Source organism: Haliotis rufescens, unplaced genomic scaffold (genome assembly GCF_023055435.1).
Source record: "Haliotis rufescens isolate VD_foot unplaced genomic scaffold, xgHalRufe1.0.p SCAF_1, whole genome shotgun sequence".
Classification (NCBI taxonomy): Eukaryota; Metazoa; Mollusca; class Gastropoda; order Lepetellida; family Haliotidae; genus Haliotis; species Haliotis rufescens.
Genome location: NW_025963779.1, coordinates 22476455 through 22498337, shown reverse-complemented (window position 1 = coordinate 22498337; position 21883 = coordinate 22476455). Strand labels below are relative to the sequence as shown.

At 36.7% G+C, this 21883-nt stretch overlaps 3 protein-coding genes across 4 annotated transcripts in view; 1 reads left to right on the top strand and 2 right to left on the bottom strand.

The window, feature by feature from the left end:
• Positions 1–21883, top strand: part of LOC124131710 (coiled-coil domain-containing protein 73-like) — a 156654-nt gene that overhangs the window by 64126 nt on the left and 70645 nt on the right. The window lies entirely within an intron of this gene.
• LOC125378219 (interaptin-like) lies at positions 6572–13924 on the bottom strand. Its single transcript, XM_048393327.1, has 3 exons — positions 12876–13924; positions 9218–9368; positions 6572–8769 (listed from the first exon to the last, which is right to left on the bottom strand). The coding sequence occupies exons 1-3, from the start codon at positions 13008–13010 to the stop codon at positions 7265–7267; spliced, it is 1791 nt and encodes a 596-aa protein (XP_048249284.1). The 5' UTR covers positions 13011–13924; the 3' UTR covers positions 6572–7264.
• LOC125378224 lies at positions 17210–20878 on the bottom strand. Its single transcript, XM_048393355.1, has 3 exons — positions 20092–20878; positions 19594–19768; positions 17210–19039 (listed from the first exon to the last, which is right to left on the bottom strand). The coding sequence occupies exons 1-3, from the start codon at positions 20224–20226 to the stop codon at positions 18528–18530; spliced, it is 822 nt and encodes a 273-aa protein (XP_048249312.1). The 5' UTR covers positions 20227–20878; the 3' UTR covers positions 17210–18527.

Below are 21883 nucleotides of genomic sequence, written 5' to 3'. Positions count from 1 at the left end.
CGAAACACACTACAGATGAAGCAAATAATCTACAGATCCAACCAAACACACTACAGATCAACCAAATAATCTACAGATCAACCAAACACACTATAGATCAAGCAAATAATCTACAGATCCAACCAAGCATACATACGTATTAAACCAATCCACTACAACAAACCTATGAAATCCACCACTAAATAATGAAACCTAATGCAGATCAATCAAACTATAACTATAGATCAATCAATCCAATAACAAATAAACCAAACCCAGTTCAGAAATAACCAACACTCAATATCAACCAAAATCACATCTGATCAACAAAATTAACTTCATATCGGCCCAACCTGTCAAAACGCACTGATGACATATTAAACAAAACTCTGCTCAGCTAAGACACACTACACATCAATCACAAACACTACAGATCAACCAAACTCACTACAGATCAACCAAACACACAACAGATCAACCAAACACACAACAGATCAACCACACCCATTATGGATCAACCAAACACACAACAGATCAACCTAACCCACTATGAATCAACCAAACCAGTAACAAATAATCCAAACCCACAACAGATCAACCAAACCCATAACAAATCGACCAAACCAACTTTGGATCAACCACATCAACAACAGATCAACCAAACCCATAACAAATCAACCAAACCAACTTTGGATCAACCACACCAACTATTGATCAACCAAACCCACAACAGATCAACCAAACCAAGTATGAATCAACCAAACACACTATTGGCCGACCAAACCACAATAGATCAACCACAACCACAAACCCACTGCAGATCAACCTACCCATTACAAATCAACCAACCCACTATAGATCAACAAAACCCATTTCAGATCAACTAACCCACTTTGGATCAACCAAACACTACAAAACAACCAAAACCACAAACACACTACGGATCAATCAAATCCACAACAGATCAGTCATACTCACTATGGATCACCCAAACCAACTACAAATCATCCAAACCCACTACAAATCAACCACAACCACGACAGATCAACCAACCCATTACCGATCAACCAAAGAATAGAGAGTTATTCAGACATTCCCCTCTACATTATATCATATAGTTGCTGATATTGGAAGGAACTAATGTTTTCCCGCCTCATGCATACGCAACAGTCTTAGGGAGGGAGATGCTAATAGTGTTGAGTATAAGTAGTTGACAGAGAAGAGGACATTTGTTGAAAATCTTAAATTTTTTATAGTGTTATGACAGCTGAAATACAGTATTCATAGCACTGATGTAATAGAGGTAATATTCTTTGAATTATTAACAATGATAATTATTGTTTGATTTTTTGTGCTATGACAACAATCATGTTACCCTCTAAATTTTAGAGTGTTTTCATTAGATGGGAGTGTGAATAAGTGCAGTTTTAGGACAGAATTAAACGACTGTATTCTGAACATCTTGTGATTTTACATGTACCCAAACAACAATTTATATGGGATAAGCAATGCACATGAAGGTTACAAGTTTTATCTGTCTTTAAATTCATCTTCATAATAGTGAAAAAAAGGCAATCTGGTCTTGTAGCATTTGTGAGAGATAATTGCTATGTCTCATTCAGCAACTTCCCATCAACATCATAGAGGTTTTGTACTTTTAATGCTTGGGACTAGGATGTGTAAAGTGAGAACTTTGGTTGTTTCCTTGGTTTTGTTTTGACATCAATGTGATGACATCTTGTAACATTGCTGTCTGTGAGAAGTATTTCCTCTTGTATTGGCAGCAGCTGATGGTATGTCACTTGTGTTTGAGGACATGCTTGCTTTGTGAACATCACTGAAGTGGATGTAAAATCACTGCTCACATGGTAGGACCATATACCTGGTCTGTGCAAGAAAATATAAGCATTCTCTCTCCCTGCTCACCTGGACCAGCTTACTCTTATTGTAAATATCATCCTATCTAGCGTGTCACTTACAGACTAGTTCAACCAGCATTATCAAACATCATAACAAGAAACATTCCTGCACAGCTTGTTATAAAATAAGAAATTTCAAATGATTCTAATCTTTGCTTGTAAGAGACATCTAAAGGGGATCGGTTGGTCAGGCATGGTGGGTGATTACAGGTCCTCTTGCCCCAATAGTATGAACCTTGGCTCATGCGTTCAGTCAGTGGTTTGTGTAAGTAGCTTGGATATTGCCAATTGTACAGTTGAACAACATTAACTCACTCACTCCTAAAATGGATGGTGCAACTAATGTGGTATCTTAAACAGTCCACACATTGCTTTATTCTTTCACATCATAATCAAAGGAAATCTCTGCAAAAAGCAGAGTCCTCTTTATGATTCTGACTATGTCATAAGTATGTGTTTATAAATCACTATCAAATAGTGATGACAGAGGTGTTCATGAAAAGAAGAGTGTATCCTGCTCCACCGGTAAGTTGCTTGTCTCACACAGTCATGACTTGTCTCACACAGTCATGATAGATGTCCTTTAATTCACGAGAAGAGAGCTGTAATAAACTTCCGAAGTTAGCTGTCCTTGATTAGACCAAGTCGTTCAGCACCTACATTTTCATCAGAGTTATCTTGAGTGTAGATGTCAAAATGGGACAATATGGAATATAATACATCAGAATCAAGAAGATGACCATAGTCCTGCCTTTATATTTCATAGAAATAGAAGATAAACTGTATATATCCAATGGATCTGATTACACGTATCTCAAATTGTAGACAGTTCATGTGTAAATGGAGGCTTGGTTGGTTCAATCGTCCAAGGCCATGCAGAGTTGCATTTCCTTTGGTGTGCCAGGATTGCATGATTATGGGTTTGAATCACACATATGCGATAATTATGGTCCTTGGTTTGTCAGCACCATACTTTCTTAAAGACATTGTGCATTCATACCTTTTGGCTATTGGAGCCGTGCCAGTTTAGACTTGTCAGAGGGGTACACAAAGTATGTGATCAAGACTACTGGTTGTCAGACTTCCATAATTGTTGAAGCCTAGATGGCTGAGTGGGCTGCCCAAACATTTGATTTGAAACCTCTAGCCAATGCAAATAAAATTTCTGTACATCTCATGCTTCATAGATAATTGAACTTGAATAGTTAGCAGAATGTGGATTAAAAAAACTGATTCGAATGTATTCCAACAAATATTAATCAAACTTCATATTTAGTGAACATGACAGCCTAGATGAAAATGGAGTGTTAACTGGCTGATTGTGTGTGTATGATATATATCTCTAGTGCTCATTGTGTCATAACAGCCTAGATGAAGATGGAATGTTAACTGGCTGATTGTGTGTGTATGATATATATCTCTAGTGCTCATTGTGTCTTGACAGCTAACAAGATGAGGCTGATTGTGTGTGTACATTGTATATCTCTAGTGTTAATGCTTGTCATGATAGTTAACAAGAAGAGGCTGATTGTGTGTGTACGTTGTATATCTCTAGTGTTAATGCTTGTCATGATAGTTAACAAGAAGAGGCTGACTGTGTGTGTACGTTGTATATCTCTAGTGTTAATGCTTGTCATGATAGTTAACAAGAAGAGGCTGACTGTGTGTCTGATAGTGTGGATTGTTACTCATACTGTCATCCACTGGTTTGCCCATCACAGCCCAGTTACTCTCAGGCCACCTTGACAGAGTTGTGCTGACTGCAGTGAAGACAACACTCACTCTCTCATGTTGCCATTTCAGTCTGAATACTTCCTCATTCTTGTAGAAGGACCGACTAAAATGTAGATCAGGTGTTATAATGTGTGGCTGGAAGATTGTGTGTCATTGTACTGGATCATTGCTCATGCTGTCATTCGCTGTTATTTCTGGTCCCTTCTCAATTATTCAGTCTGCCATGGTACAACTAAACCATTACTGCCTATAGCAGAAACAACATTTACCCACTCATTACGTGTACATTTGGTAAATATTATGGTAAAACTCATGGATATTCTTATTACAATCATATTTCAATTTATTTAATGCTCTTATAGTGTTTAATCTATGTGACATACACTTTTGCATTACAGAAATTGTGATCTTAAAATATGTTCAAAAGTATATGCTATGCAATAGGAGAGTTTCTTCATTGAAGCTATGCACATATAGCCAGACACATAATACATGGAGGAAACGTGGTCATAGCAGATTCTGTACATTTCCCTACACAGCAATTCCACATCATTTCAGTGTTGGAAAGAAAGTATTCGAATGTATCTGAAGTTGCTGTATAATATATATGCCTCACGGGAGTCGAGTCTCAGTCTGTTGTATCCCGAGCTGCAACACAAGAAATCCCACATGTTCAGCGAACCACAGCAATGACTGAAGGACAATCACGTCATGAGAAGCAACATCATGGCTACCGTATTCGGCATAATAAGTGCCCAGGGCGCTCTCAAATTAGAAATAGGGGGCTCTTATTAGAATATTATTTGTGTGAAAAAGACAGAGTTGAAAGATAAATTTTGTGGTTTATGCTGACAGCCTAAAATGTTTATATACGACATATACATTTTTCCTAATTTAATTGCCCGTAATTAAGGGTGGATATAACACACGAGTGCGTATTATATGCGAATAAATAAGTCTTATGTACATTGATCAATCGGAAGGGGTGCTAATTGGGATTGTTCACTTGCCAATATATTAGCAAATATCGCCGTGGGCTTTTCTCTTCTCAACATTGAATCTGATAGATAGACAGACAGACAGACAGATAGATAAAACACGAAAGTCCAAAGATGAGCTTTATAATTTACTCAACTGGTTTCACAAATATATATATTGTTTCAATTAAATTCTTAAAATCAAATTGATGACATGACTGTGCTCTTGTCAAGCAGGAACACAACAATGAAAAAATGAACATAGCAGGTCATGAGACATGCCTGTGTGGTCTCAATCACCAGCTCTTGGATCAAATCAACAATAACGACAGCTATCAATGCCAGGGATTAGATTTTGAAGTCTTATTAAGGACATTTTCTGAATAGAAAGACCAGATACATACATTGGTATGTGATCTCTGGAAAGAGCAAGGATCACAATGGGGGTGAATGTAGGATTACAAGTCCATGACCAGTGGATCATGGTTACTGAGGAACAGAGCTTTGTGCAGCAATTTGTGGCAACTTACATCTTGCGCCTCATATATTGCAAAATAGTTAGACTACAAGTTGTAATAACATGAGATTACTGAAGGTAGCGACATCATGACGTACATAATGACAAAAGAAATGAAGAATGTGATAAAGTTTAAACAATTTAATGACCTACAAAAGTTAAGTTATATATTATCCAACCCCAACATTTGTCTTCTTACTGCCTAAACCTGCCATTTATACTTTAAAGCAAAAATCTTATGTACATAGCTGCTAATATCCTTTTTGTAGATCTATGTATAGGTTTTAACATGTCTTCCTGCACATTTACATTTAACTGAATGTATATACTACGAATATCATCTCAAAACTCTGTATAGGAGTGGCTCAGATTTTATTGACATATTTACTGTATTTTTATTTTGAGGTGAATAAGGTGAATAAACAATCTGTCTGTCTGTCTACATAAAGTACATGCTCTAATGCTACTGCCTAGACATGGTTGATCACTTAATTAATGATTGTGAATAATAAAATTATGCTTAAAACAACAGTGATCCTTGTTAGTAAAGAGGCAACAAGAGTTATGTATCAACATGAAAGACATGTTAGTGAAGAATAAACTCAACAAAAAATCAAAATAATTTGGCACATTAATGTTTCAGGTGTATATCATGATAAAGTTCTTTACCTTCACCTAGTGACTACAAATGAAATAGAATGTACATAAAGATTATATGTGTCCACATAATACACCAAGTCAGCATGACAGGAACATTACATGTCAGTCCATGTTTATTCACCTGTGTGAATGGCCTTTTAATTTTTGTTACTTGGTTTATGGATTTTTTTTCATACTTGATGGTAACAATTATTACAGATTACAATGATTACTCTGTTATACATTTCATTATTCAACATAACAAGCCTTGAAAATGGGCCTATGCCTGCAACACTATTATTGTGTTATTTAACCGACCCAGAGAGAATAAAATGATTGCACATTATTTTTTTATTAAACATTTGAAAAATTTAATGGTCTACAGAGCTCCAGATAAGCTTTTGGTGTTGTGGGTATTTTACCCATGCATCTTAAAATAATTGTGTATCAGTAATTCTATCTGGGTATTCAAATTTCTGTTACCCACTAGTCTTTACACATATGGGTATTTAAGTTAAATATTTAAAAACACTATTCATCTAGTCCCTGCAAACTGGTGTCGTGTGGGTTCGAGAGCTTTGTAGGACTCAAAAATACCACGATACTTCCACAAGAAAGTGTGATGGCAAATGATCATGATGTAACTGTCATCGTGGAGTTTGGCAAGGTTGACGGAATGCCCGTTTATAATTTCAAAATAAGTTGCTGATTTGCGAATCGAATACGCAGGGTTACTTCACAATATTTTGATGATACGCACAAGTTTTATTTTTGTAGCGTATCTGTAATGTTCATTGCGTATTTGATACGCTTGGATTTTATTTTACTGCATATTTCTGCATTTCTGATGCCTATTTTACGCAGATACGCAGCTTATCTGGAGCTCTGGGTCTAGGAGCTGTAAACCAGGTAACACAGAAACAAACAAAAATACATTGTTATCCAGAAAGCAGTTAGTGTTACAGGGTAATCACATGCTGTAAGTATTTGTGACTTTGAGTTTGATGGTCTCAGCAAGAGGTATAAACTGATGTCTTTACCCAAATTATCGCACAGTTGCTGATGCAGTATAAAATGATAATGCACTCAAGTCAAGTCAAGTGACAGATACATTGCCAGTGAGGTGAAAGGTACTTCTGTGCTTTTAGATCCATCCATCTCAATGAATAGTGATTGAAAATAATTGATAATGATTGAGTCATTTGTTCAGGCTGTTTTCAAAGCCAGAAGACTCCTTCTCTGATTGTATTCTGTAAACTATATAAATAAATGTTCATAATGCTCCTTTTTATATTTGAGCTATTCACCATTTTAGGATGGTAAGTGTAATATTTTGGATGGTGATCTTGAACATCGTTTCTCCAAGTATTCCCTTAAACATAAATAGCTTTCAAGTAGGAAACTTTAGGTCAGCCTCCACAGATACATAAATATGTTGAGACAGTGTGTCAACAAAATAAGCTTGTCCTGTTCTATCTTTCAACTACGAATGCACCTTGTCACCTCATGTACAGTAGACGACATGTTCTTTCCCTTCTTGTCTGATATGTGGCACGATTTTGCCTTGGATTTGACCTAACACTTTCAGATCTGGTCATTAATTGTAGTTGAGGACTATCACGAGGTGTTTGTCTAGCAGATGCAAGAGGGTCAATGTCTTCAGATCTGACTGATGTCCGGGACTGGTGTCCATTCATGAGAGACTGTTCTGTGCCCTGGCGGCTTGTGTATGGCATAGACATAGTGCTGCTTTTCAAAGAGAAATTAGTAGCCTGTCTGGATACAGATCTGGACAAGTCTGTTCCTTGTCTTGACACTGACCTAAGGAAATCTGTACTTTGTCTTGATGTTGATCGGTTATCAAGGTGAAGTTCTGAAACTTGCCTACTAAATATTGGTTGCTGGTATCGAGGTGTTTTCTGCTTTGGCGAAGTAGGCACAGTGTCTGAATTTGACCTGTTAACTAGCATGTTGCCAGGCCTAGGACTTCTCTTTAATCTTCTCCTGGGACTTCTACTGGGTTTTGTTTGGTAAGTTTTCTCATTCTTATTGGTTGACATGTCAAACCCTAAATGACTATCAACAGTCAAAGTTTGTTCAGAGGAAAACATGCCTTGATACACCTTTCCATCTCTACCAATATTCTCATTGTTGATGCTCTGGGATACAGATCGATACCGCTCATGACTCCTATGCTGTTGTTCATGGTAATGATGAACACCCTTCAGCTGATTCAACAGATTCTCAAGTCCAATAGTATCCTTCTGCAGATCCTGATACTCCTGCTCTGTCTGATACATCTGTTTCTCCTTCTGACTCTTTGCGGTGGACACCTCATCTATCAAGCTGTGTATTCTCTTCAACAGTGGCTCCTGTAGCCGCAGTTTGTCAGCAACTTCCAACTTCTGGATCTCACTCTCTTTACCCTGCAACTGTTCCTCCAGTGCTAGTACACGAAGCTGCTTCTCCTCGACCTTCTCCTCAAGCTGCCTGAGCTTGTCCTCCAGGGTTTCAATTCTTTTATTTGATTCTTTCTCTAGCTCCATCACCTCCAAGTCCTTATTGTCAAGATAATGTTTCAGTGATGCTTTATCTGAGAGGACTCTCTTGACCATGCTACACACATCATTTTCTGCCATTTGCTTCTCAGTTTCGCTAAATTGACTGGAAATATTTGAAAGTATGTTGTCCTTGTTTGACACAACATTCAACATTTCCCTCGCTACTCTGTCTAGTAGCTCAGAGGTTACGTTTAATTCAACAATGTTAAATTCCTTTATTCCTTGACTATGGAGGTAGGTCACCAGTCTCAGATAGATATGCTCGATTGTTGATCGCAAACTTTTTATGACACTGACATCTTCTTCGTTATGGAAATCTTCAAGCGTCTGCACTGCCTTTTCCAGTACAGTACTGCTCTGGCTTCTGTTTGGAGGATCATAACTGGGCTGTATATCTGTATTATCATCAGGGACGAAATCACCGTCCCTAGTGTACACGATACCTGGAAGATATTAATGCTAATATAAGCAGAATATACCAAGTAAACACAAATTATCCATCATGCCATAATCCACATGTTATAGACAAAATAGATGTGTCTGAAAGGTCCTTATTGGGTGACTGAACATGAAGGACTCCATGACCTCCTTCATTTCAATCACTGAGAGCACATGCAAAAATCATGTTCAGAAGATTCCACCAGAAAGGTTTTTCTTTATAAAATGAAATTAAGGAGTAACAATGTGTGACCTGGCTATTGTTTATTATATGTCAGTGGAACATTAGTCATAGTATCAACCCCTGGTGTAGTCCAGAGTCACGTAGGGTTGTTTATTTGTTGACGGATGTGCATTGTAATGCAGTATTCACTAGTAAGCCCTGGACTTCTGGCTACAGTGGAAGACATGGGAATATATACAGCAATATGTTGAACAAGGGAGATAACATACGTCTCTGCTTGTTGTAGAATGTCTCCAACTCATCTTTGATCCAGGGTGCCTGTCTCTCCAGCACTCGCAGTAGGGTGGGGAAGGCATTGGGACCACGGCGGGGCAAGACCGACAGAAACTTGGCATTCTTGGCTTCTACGGTCACCTCACACTGAAAAATATTGTCATCAAGTCTCCATGGAATATTTCAGTGTCAGTTCATATGGTCAGTCTCTATGAACAGAAGTTGATATTGTAAACTAGGGTCAAGGTCTTTAGAAACAACATGGAGTAGTACATTGTTAAAGCAAACACAGATACAATCTGGGTGAAAACCTTTTGAGTCTACTTGCCCAAATATGGCTCTAAGCATAATTTTCAGTGCAGTCCAGTGGACAATTATTACCTTAGACAACTTAAGAACAAAAATAATTTTACTAGATTCAGGCCTTGTGCCTCGGGTTTGTTTATTTGATAGTGATTCATAAACACGTGCTCATGATATAGTTGGAATTGTACAATCGACTATTTTTGGCAGAGATTTCTTATGAATATGGAAATGGTTTTGTCGCTTTATTTGTTAAACCTAATCACAAGTTCAATCCATATCACTGTAACTGTCTGTTTTTATCTGAAATGGACAGAAAGTAACACTACCAGTTTCCATGGTACAGTATATGTTTGTTTATTTGTTTGTTTGTTGTTTAACATGGCACTTAGCAATATTCCAGCTATCTGTAAATAATCAAGTCTGTACCAGACAATCCAGTGATTGATATCATTGATCTAGGCAATTGGGATGCATTAACCAAGTCAGCAAGCCTGACCACCCGATCCTGTTAGGCACCTCTTACGACAAGCATAGTCGCCTCTTATGACAAGCATGGGTTGCTGAAGACCTATTCTAACCCGGATCTTCACAGGTCATACAGCACATGTCATGAAACTGGTCACAATCTGTCTACTGAGTTTAGTCATTGTGATACATGTTCATGTTTGACAATACCAAGAAGTGGATATAAACTTAAGTACCAAATATATCCATGACTGTGAATTACATGTTTATGAATACTTGGGGAATCAAAAAAAAAGTACTGAACTACGAAACAATTTCACCAGTCCTGTGGAGTTTTAATGAACGAAGCATATAATGGTAAACAAATGCTTTATAAGAAATGTAAATCAATGCCTGTCCCAAGAATGTGTTTTCAATTTAAACTGTCTGTTCATTTGTTAGGTATTTCATTACTGGTGAGGGGGAGGTAGGGTAGCCAAGTGGTAAAAGCGTTTTCTTGTCACATCAGAGGCCTGGGTTTCATTCCCCACATGGATACAATGTTTGAAGCCCATATCTGGTGTCCCCTGTCCTCATATTGCTGATATATTGCTATAAGCGGCATAAAAACATACTCACACACTCATTATTGGTGAGACCAATAAATATGCATGTCCAGTGTCAATGACTCATTAACATTATTGTTTGATGTATATAAGAAATGAGCAAAATAAATGCCTATATTTAAAATTTATTTTCCATGAATACCAATTAGTCAGTCAATAACTGAACATATACATATATACAGATTGTCCCATCACCCCATGCTTCTTTAAACCTAAAACTAAAAATGCAGATCTTGAAAATGATCAGAAAATGTTACAAACTATGTTTTTTATGATTATGATGCATATTCGATGCAAGTTTGTTGTCCCACTTTTGATATTTATTCCTAGTTGAAAATCTTGACCACAGAATTTCAAGTCATATGAATGTTTTGTTAAAAAATATTAAATGTTAGTGTCTACCAGACCTGGGTATTGGCAATACACATGACTGCTGTGTGGCAAAGTAGTGTTATTTTCATATAATGCAATGCTTTCATATATATATATATATATATATATATAGATAGATAGATAGATAGATAGATAGATATAAATCCAACTGAAATTGAAACATAAATTTTCACATTTCAGTGTAATTATTTTCATATAATGCAATGCTTTCATATATATATATATATATATATATATATATATATATATATATATATATATATATATATATATATTGTTTTATTGTCTAATATTCAGTTTAATATTTAAAAAAATGTAAAATAGTCACTGGTTTAAATCCATTAAATCCAACTGAAATTGAAACATAAATTTTCACATTTCAGTGTAATTATGTTCATGCAGAGTAGTAATTAGTAATCATGACACATTCCTAAACTAAACTGTGAGAAATAATTCTTAAAAATATTTAATATTAAATCACTCCTTAGTAAAAATCCTAACTTTGGAATGTAAATTATTTTTTTATTAACTTATGGTGTTTGTTAAATAATGTTTATTTATCAGATACTGAGCCAAGACTATTGGTACATTGTATAGGCATCAAGGACCAATGTCTACCTGTCTACCTGTCTACCGGTATTGCTGATCCACGACTAGTGTCTACTGGCATGAACATGTCTTTCGGCTTCTTCTTTTTTAATAAGATTTTAGTCTGAATGTAATGACTATTATTAGCCTAGACAGAAGGACTCAGCTTTGGACTGGTGAGTCATGGACTGCATGTAGGTTTGATTTACAATAAAAATTCAGTGAAAACATGTTTGTGTGAAAACCAAATATGGTACTAAATATACTTGACCAAACCAATTTTCACTATACCATACAACTATATTGTACAGTAATAGAAAATTAAGAATAAAAAACCAAATGATACCCTAATTTTGGGGCATCTTTATAATCAACTACTGATTATACTGAATACTGGAAAGAATCAATGACTCCAGGATCCCCTGAAACTACATACCAAGATGAAAAACAGTTTCCTTCATGTCCATTGAGATGTGTGTGTAACGTGGTAAAGGTGCATACCACAGTCACTAGGATATATCTATATCTGTAATTTACTTTAAATGTCATCTGTGAGATTATCCCTTCAATAAATCTATGACATCTGAATGTGATATGTCTATTTTTATTACCCATGTCTGAGTTGCAGTAATCTCTATGCATACAACTTCACTAACCTGGCTTGGCATGCTGGATAAATATCTGCAAAACTAAAATATATCGATCGTCTTTGTAAGTAGTTGAAAACAATTACATTCGGAACTGACCATTCAATGTTAAAGAGGAATGGAGTGGGAGAGGCTTTTTTGTTGTTGAAAACTATTGTTCAGAAATTAAAAATTATATAGTCATTTGATATTGAGAATAACCAAATAATTTTAATTTTAGGCCAGATAAATTTTGTTTCCTGTTTAAAAGATTTTCCAGGCTGAAATGATGATCAATTTAGAAGAGTCCATGTAAAGGATATACATTTCATTTTCCCCATATATATGGTTTCATTTATAATTTAAAGAAAACTAATAATCAATGTATAAAAATGTATATTTCAAATCAAACACAACTTTGTATCTTCAGTTTGACTTTAGCAAACTTTCTGGCAAGATATTCTGTAAAACAAGAAATTGGTTTGGCTTTATCGATTGTTTCACATTGCATGTTTAGAATGTTAATGTCACAAGAAATGGTACAATTTGATGTTAAAAAAGAACCTTAAAGTTGTTTGTTCATGGATGATGTTTCAAATCAACAAGTCTGAACAATTTGAGAGTTGCATATTGCACTATTCACTGCCAGACAGTGGAGCTGAAAGACTTACTGTGATCTCCTCCTTAAGGTCGAGATCTAGAATCCCTTGTGCTATGAACTCTCCAAGGAAAGTCTCACTCAGCATGATACCTTCAACCAACACATTGTGGAACTTCTGCAGAGTCAACCGTTCTTTGGCATTCATTGCCACAGACTTCAGTCAACCAATCTTCAGTGTTAATGTGATCCGCTTCATCAGTGATACCATTTTAATTATATTGCTAATTGACATACCAATCAATAAATATAGAGATTGGATCATCCAATCAACGTTGTGATGTAACATAGAGTGTTATTGACCCAGTGTTCCTGAACTCTCCTTGCGTCTGTCAGCAGTGTCTGGAATGGGTCTACTTAAGTTTCATCTTCACATGAAAAACAAAAGTAATTTCCATAGTCTTGACAACATATATCCAACTTTATGGCACGTACACTGTCATATTGTCATTGGATCTCACTAGTACACCTAATACCACGCTTTTGTAGTCAGTGTACCTGACAACTCTCTTCACTTTCGTATGTTAGATGAAATCTTTCAGTCATACTTAACTAGTCATCCGTCGAACACCTGGGTCTAGCCGTGACGTAAAGCCAAGTAACCTGATTCACATATATCACATATATATCAGGTCTAGATGGTTTCAATTGGTGCACTCTACACGGTCGGTCGTTGTGAACACTAACCTACCTAGCAGCAACAAAACAAAAGATAAGAAATATAAATGACACATTATCTTTTACCCCTGCCACGTTGAGTTTTGGAGTTGATCCAAGTCAGCATTATTGTACAGATCTCATCTACAGTGTCTGATTATGATTATAATGGGACAACTCACATGATTATGATTGTGCTCTATTCTCGATAGAGCTCGAGAGGAGCACACTCATTGTGTTGATGTATTGATTACTAAAAGCCTGTGACATATCACCAGCAGGAGCTCTAAAAAACAATTATTATCTTATGTTTTCTGGTTTTTGGATTATTGTTCACCACACAAAATTTGTAGAGTTAAATATCTTTAGCTCACCTGGCCATATATGCCTGGTGAGCTTATGTCTTCGCAGGTTGCCCGCCGTCTTTAATTTTTTTACTTTGTTCACTTCTTCTATGAAATGAATGGATAGATTCAGCTGACATTTTTTGTGGATGTTGTTCAAGGCGTCAAAACTGGAATTTCAATATGGCCACCAGGTAGCCATCTTTAATTTTAGAAATGATAAAAAATTCTTCTCCTCAAAACCAAAAGGGACAGATTGAGGCCTGAAACCTTTTGAGTGAGCTGTCACCATATGTATAGTGGGGCGGTTAAGGCGAAAATTGTGCACCAAACTTGGCTCACTTTGTTCCACTGGATTGTTTTAGCAGTTGCATACAGTGGTTCATCCATTGCAAGCATAGGTATCTGACCTGGATTCAATTGCTAAAAACCACATGAAACCTTTTTAACCACATGAATTGAATGCTGTGTCATATCAACAGACTAGCACATTAGAGAACATTGGCATGAAGGCAATTGTTGTTGGAGAATATGTTGTATGATAATAACGTACTGAATGCTGCCTATGAGAGGAAATCATTGTTCCCCTTGACTTCCTTCATATGATTTGACCACTTTTACTCATGGTCAAGTACCGTGTTCACACTATCTACATCTCGGGTCAAAGGTCCTTTGAAATGAGCCACATAATTACGAGGGCTGCAACGAATACGCTATGAGGCGAATACGATACGCATCATGAATATATGGTAACGAATATGAATATTTGTTCACGAATACACCAACAGGTCATCAGTTGATGTATTATTTATTATTTTCAGCAAAACAATAACAAAATAATTTTTTTGCCATGGTTTGACAGTGTTGATGATTATTGTAATATTATACATTTATATACTGCACTTATCCAGGTACTAGTATCTGCTAAAATGCGACAATGACCAGTGACCACAATACTGTCAAACTAAATATATAAGAGTGTTGTCTTTGAAGAAATCTTTGTATGCATATAATTAGTGGATATTTTGTTAAAGAACACTCATTTAATTTTTCGATTCTTGTGTCATGAATAAGAAATTCAAGTCATGAATGGATACGGTCTGATTCCCCAAAAATATGAGTGAATCTTTACAGCCCTAATAATTACCCATCTTGCTAAAAAAGGATGGGGGCACATTACTATATACCGTGGGCTGCATGAATCTGGTTTTCCTTGTTTGTGTGCTTTCTTCAGTCAAAAGAACAACATGTGATGTCCCCTTCCCTTCAGCTGTTGGATGCTGCAATGCAGGTACCATGAAGTGAATATCTTGCTGTTGTAGCTCAGGATTATGATAGATGTTATCTTTTGGTGGGCATACCACATCTTCATCTTCATGAACACCACAAACTGTGTTGGCTATGTCTTTTGAAATACACCACACACAGTCATACGAAATGCATAAACCCATGTTGTGAAATTAGATGGAATATTGTGTTTAATACCAAGTAAACTGGGACTGGCATTTCTCAGTCTCTGTGGTGTCTTTGTGTTGATGAGCTGGTGCCCCTAGATTTCATGAATTGAAAACACAATGTTCTGAGATAGTTTGGGACGCTTGAGACTGTATCTCTTGTTGAGGATTGTTTCAATGCCTGGTCCATCCAATGTCATACTGACATCAGCTTTCACAGAGGCAGGTACAGAACATGTTAGTCAGAAGGAAATTTTGCTCTGAAAATTCGTTTCAACCTGAAGACATCTCTGCGGATAACTGTTGCTGCTCTAGCTAGCATTAATGATTCTAATAAAAATTTTGACTGTAGGCATGTTTCAGTACTGGTCCAATATCTTCGTCAGATTGCAATATGACCTTTTTGCTTTGATTGGGAGCTCTCATATGTAGAATTGGTGACATGATTTGATTCCAGTCTTGTTGTGTGTACAGTTACAGAATTTAACCAAGTTCATACAGTCTAATAGATTCCCAAGATCTGCCTTAAGGAATACAGACCTTGCTTCAAATGAATGAATTTTAGTACCAAAAGCCAATACTTTCAGTGAGACATTACTTGGAATTGTTCAAAATGTACGAATGATACTGATATTGTGGATATTGAAGATAAACTAATTTTCGTGGCAATCTTGGATTTTCGTCACCACCACTATATTTGAATTATATACAGCAATGTTTGCAATTAATCCTGCATAATTTACTAATGTTGACAAGATGATAATGATATATTTAGTATTGATTGGCATCATAAGCGATTTCAATCAATTTGGTGACTATCTTGGATTTTTTTACCACCAAGGGGCACTGCTGAGGTGGATCCATATCTAGAAATGTTAGGATTGGTTCATTGTATAAGTGTGCCAAGTTTTTTGCTTTTAACCCAAAGTTCACAATTTTGATAAAATCCAGCCTTTCCCTCCCGACTAGTAGTCGTACCGAGGCATCTTGATTGGAAGCCAAATATGACTGCCAGTAGCCATGTTGAAAAATACACCATTTTGCTGTGTACCATGCCCGTACCCACTAAAGATGACACCTGAATTTGTTCAAAAGGTTTGAATCACCCAGCAGCCATAGCAATGCTGACAGCACCTTTTGTTACATGGCTGTCTGTTAACATTTTGAACCGTTGACAACATATTCAGGTGAGCTACAATACTGTGACACTATTTTTTTACATATTATTATATGTATATAGATTCTATGTAGATGACTCTTCAGTTCCTTTCATCATCCCTCCCCTAATTTCAAACTTCTAATGTCAATTTGCTCCTCAGTTAGTAATCCAACAGTACCTTCGCCTTGTACTTTAACAACTATCCTGAAGACTGGTTACATTTTCTACTGGAAATGATGCCAAAAGACAAGGCGAGGAGATAAAACAATATTTCTCATAAACTTCTACGTTTGTGAGTGTGACCGTGTTCAGGCTGTGCCTGTTGATAAATTGCTCAGCTGCCAAGATATTTGGTAATTTATCCCATTGGGACCTTGGTTAGACTCGGTTCCCAACACTCTAGTTCTTTTGAAAAGTGGCTACTAAATTGGACCTGGTGGTCAGACTGGGCCGAGTGACATCGCTCATTGCGTGTCATCCTTCGTACTGTGTTGAACATTGCTCATAATGTCATCCACTGGCCTAGACTAGATTATTTCAGTGTTTCCAGGGGCATCTTTATCTGCCAGTAATGTTGGCTGGTAGCAAACGAAAATACCGGTACTGACTAAAGATTTCTGGTCCCATGATTGCTAATAATAGCTCTAGGACTGTTTTCACCTGTTTTTGAAGTTAGCGATGTATGTCAAGGTAGCAATGATGACATAAAAAAATTTAAACATCAACTCTCCAGGTATTGCAATGACTATCATATATTCTAGTATTGGCTGATAAGAAGTTAGAAAACTGACACGTCAATATCCAGTATAAAGCAGAGAACGGAAACACTCACTCACTCACTCACTCACTCTCTTTTTTTAAGAAACAGAAATCACTGAAATCTTTAATGTTTTCACATTATAAATAATACGGGGACAGACTGTAGATCAGTACAACAATATATGTAGCTGAAAGATAATTCATTGTTATCCTAATACAGTATGGGTGGTTTATTCCCTGTTGTGTCCCTCAAGCATGATAGGATCCATTGATTGTGGGTTTGACTGCCAGATTTGCCCTGATCACAAGCATTAGTTTGTTAGCAGCATACAATAGCTTATGGATTTCAAGTGGTAAAAGTCGAAAATATCATGCCTTGATATCTCTCTCTCACTCACTCACTCACTCACTCACTCACTCACTCACTCACTCACTCTGAAATACATCTTTCATGTCATTTTTATTATCATGTTTAGATAAAAATTAATCACTAACACTAGTTGGCTCTCCCTGAAGTCACTTTAGATTGTTCATCAGTAGGGATGATATAAACATGCTTGTCTCAATAGCGCCATTGCATTGATTTACGTTTGGTTAATATCTTAGATGAGGTCTTTGGAGAAGTCCGACATTGTAAAACATAAATTCTTGTGGATTTTGTTTTGTGATGTTTCTGATAGCAAGAGGGTCTCTGCTGGAATCCATCAATGCTTGAACTGATGTCCTTGGATCTCAAGGATGAGCTGGACTGTTGGCTAGCAGACACAGATCTGGAGTCCCTGTAGACGCCCCTCAGTGAATCTCCAGTTACCTCTCTGCTGATTGTAGTTCCTGGTCTCCTTACACTGGTCAGAGACATATTTGCACTTTGTGGTCTAACCAGGGCTGCAGTCATCAACGGCATTGCTGTTGACCTGTTACCTATCGAAAGCTTCTCTTGATGATTGCTTGGAGTCAGAAAATGGCATCAGGATGTATTTTGACCTGATGGTCTTTGACTGAGTCTGTCGACTGGTCTAGGGCTCTTTTTTATTTTTCCAGTAGTTTTGTGGATATTGGTCAGTGTAATATGCACCTCACATCTACCAGTAGATGGATCAGTGTGGAAATGGTGAGTTTGTCCATGTGCATCAGACTCATTTGTCCTAGCAGTTTCACTCCCCTTCATGAACTTGGGTGTATCATCATTACAGCCATGCCCTTGTACATGTAGATGTTGACTGTGTCCCTCATTGTCGAATCTCCTCCCCATGAGGGATTCTTGTTTTCTCTGCTTTTCAATCTCATCCAGCTTAATTTTCAGTGCAGTTTTCCAGCAACTTTATGTATTTATTTTTTTCTTGTTGGTCTTCTTCAAGCCGTTTTAGTTTCCTTTCCATCTCAATCATGCCTTCAAGTGTCCTCTCCATGCTTTCAATATTAGATTTCATACCCTGTATGATTTCATACAAACTGTTGGCTTCTTTTTCCTCTTGGGTAAATAGGCTTGAGATAGCCAAGAGAGTTGTGTCTTGATTTGATATTATTTCTATGATCTCACTAACAACTACCTCCAGAATGTCCTCTGGGACTTCGGACAAAGCCAGATCATATTCCTTCACACCTCTGCTGTCTAAATACACTGCAAGCCTTTTATAAACTCTAGCTACAATCAGTTTCAGTTCTCTGACCATGCTGCTCTTCTCCTCATGGAAGGAACAATTTGTCTTGGTATTTCTCTCCCCATTGGAGATAATTGTGTTTGAGGTGTCAGATATTGAGAGTGGGTCATTCTTACAATCTTTGTTGTCAAGGAATCCAAACACTGCAATGTTTAAAAAGAAATATTTTGTCATTTAATTTATATATAGCATGGTTAGCTTTTTGTCAACATGTTATTGATGAAATAAATTTTGAATTCAAAATATTAACTGAGTCTTGAGTATCCACCAAAATTGATTCCATTGGGTGCAAAAGGCAAAACAGTGATGAAAATTATATGAATGGATCCCTGAAAATGCTGACTAGAAAGGGTATCTGACTTGGTTGATGCATGTCATCGCTCCCAATTGCGTGGATTGATGCTCATGATATCAATCATTGGATTGTCTGGTCCAGACTCGATTACTTACAGACCGCCGTCATATAGCTGGAATATTGCTGAGTGCAGCGTTAACCAACCAACCAACCAACCAACCAACCTCATTTCATAGACCATGGTGTAATTTTAGGTGTAATTTAGATCTATAAGAGCCATAACTCAAATAAGAAAGATACTTTCGTCAAATATGTGGCAGTGGTTGGATCCATATTGTGATGTTTTCAGATATATATTTACTGCAACTCATTTCACAATAATTGTTTCCTCTCATAGCATACCGGGATTGTTGTAGTCAATAACTGGTGCCAGTTTGTTGAAAGACGCCTCCATTTCTTCAGCAATCCAAGGATATACATCTTTCAGTTGTAGGATGCAGACATCATATGCTTGTGGTCCACATTTTGGCAGAATAGAGAGGAATTGGGCAGTCTTGGCATTTGAAGTTGGCCCACTCTGTAAATGACATATCTATTGCAGGGCTTGATTTAAGATACTTGATTAAACCTGATTAACCTATTGGGTCAGACTACAAATATGTTCAATCATGTTCTTTACCACCATTGTTTAAATATATTCCATGAAGGGATTGAGTTTGAACTGGTGGGATAACCACAGCTTTGTCATGTAAATATTAATAAACGAACGAGTTGCAGTCAAGCTTGACTACATAGGACAAGTATATCTTGAACAATATGACACAATAACTAGATTTAGAAATAATGAAACTCAGCTTTATATGGACTACAAAGCGTTGTGGTATGTGTTTAGTTACTTACCAGAATCTCCTCGATGTCACCCTCATGCAGAACTCCCTTCTGTAGGAATGGTGCGAGAAACATTTCATTCACCCTTAAATCAAGCATCAATTTGACATGGAAGAACTGCAGGGTAGACTTGTGGTTTTTCTCCATTGTGGAACAGATATCCTTTCAGTGAGAAGGTATACAAACTGTTTAAATAGCAGTCTTTTTTCTATGTTGATATCAATACACTGTGTGTTTGTTGCTTATACATTACCGCAGGACAATTTGTCTATTATTAGGTCTGACTGATCTTTGAGGGGGGAATAAATTGAAACCACTTGGCAAAGTGTGGTGTCTCTTATTTTGTCTTGCAGAGATCAAGACAGCAGAAAGGTACACATGACTGATGGATTTGAAACGATAGAAACTGATATTACCTATGTTGGGTAAAAGAAATAACAAAATATAACATGTTAGAATTATTAATCATTGCTATAAGATGGACATTTCAATTGGTATCTTTTAATGAACATGCAACATCTGCTAATTCATGCTGTAGTACAGGGTTTCAGATAGCTTTAGTTTCTTGGACATTGACTGCTTGTCATAGACACTTGTACCAACATAACTGTATGTTAGACTAATAGTGGTGTAAGCATGTGAGAATAAAAGAAGAAATGATTTCATTTTAGGTCACATTTATTTTATTCTCCCATTAACATATACATGTATGTTTTGGTAGGTCAGAATTAAGTTAATGTACAGTAAACTACGTTTATAACGAACATGTTTATAACGAACTGACGGATATAACGAACATATTTTTTGGTCCCGACCATTTGCTGTTTATACATGTATATATGCTTATAACGAACTATGTTTATATCGAACTTAAATCAGTGGTCCCTTTGAGTTCGTAATAACCATAGTGTACTGTATTTGAATATTTTCAACTTTGTTTGAAATGACATTGTTTGGGTTGGTTAATTTGGAAACAAATAAATGCTAAATATGTTTATAAGGTAGACTGTTAAACACTAATTTGTTTTGTTTGTGTCAAAGAAGAGTTTGATCTTTCTATTGAATGTTTGTAGTTGCCCAAGACTATTGATATACATTTGATAAATGTTGTATTTTTCAACAGTTTAGTTTGCCCCCTGTATTGTAGGTATTTACATTTTCTCATTTAAAAACAGAATATCCAGGCAGAGAGAAAGAGTTATCTTGTTGAGCAACTTTAATCTGCATTGATTGAATCATTACCCAATAAATAACAGAAGTGGCGTTAAAGTCACACCAACCAGTGAGTGGAGACTTAGCCAGTAGATATGTTCCGGGTCGTAGTCAGTTTCTTTCTACTGACTTACTACAATTGCTACTTTATAATGACTCTCTACATACCTGCAGGTTGTAATTCTGCCATAGATTAGTTTTTAGGGTTTACAATTTCGTTTCTGTTTAAAAGACGGACCACCATTCCTTTATACATTGTTAACTCACCTGATATGACAACCATATTTGCACTACAGTGCTGTGATTGTTTTATTTACACCTGTTATCAGCCAGCTAGGACTGTAAAACCATAAACATGCATGGATAATCCATCCAGTGCATGTCATGCATGTGATGCCTTCCGATCTATCTGGGAGGCTCCCGGATTAGCGACCCACAACTGATCATTAAATCGTATCAACAATGTGAACTGCACAGAAAAGACAGGGAGTCGTAACAGCAAGGTGCCTGTAGGGCACTTGAAATGAATAATCAGCCAAGTATTTGTGCAAACACAACGAGCAATGAGATGAAATACAAAATATTTAATACA

Coding starts and splice junctions, on each gene's coding strand:
- LOC125378224 (XM_048393355.1), bottom strand. CDS start 20,226: ATGGAGAAAAACCACAAGTCTACCCTGCAGTTCTTCCATGTCAAATTG. Junction 19,769..20,091: donor GTGACATCGAGGAGATTCTG/GTAAGTAACTAA, acceptor TGTCATTTACAG/AGTGGGCCAACTTCAAATGC. Junction 19,040..19,593: donor TATTGACTACAACAATCCCG/GTATGCTATGAG, acceptor TAAACATTGCAG/TGTTTGGATTCCTTGACAAC.
- LOC125378219 (XM_048393327.1), bottom strand. CDS start 13,010: ATGAATGCCAAAGAACGGTTGACTCTGCAGAAGTTCCACAATGTGTTG. Junction 9,369..12,875: donor ACCTTAAGGAGGAGATCACA/GTAAGTCTTTCA, acceptor AATATTTTTCAG/TGTGAGGTGACCGTAGAAGC. Junction 8,770..9,217: donor ATTCTACAACAAGCAGAGAC/GTATGTTATCTC, acceptor AATATCTTCCAG/GTATCGTGTACACTAGGGAC.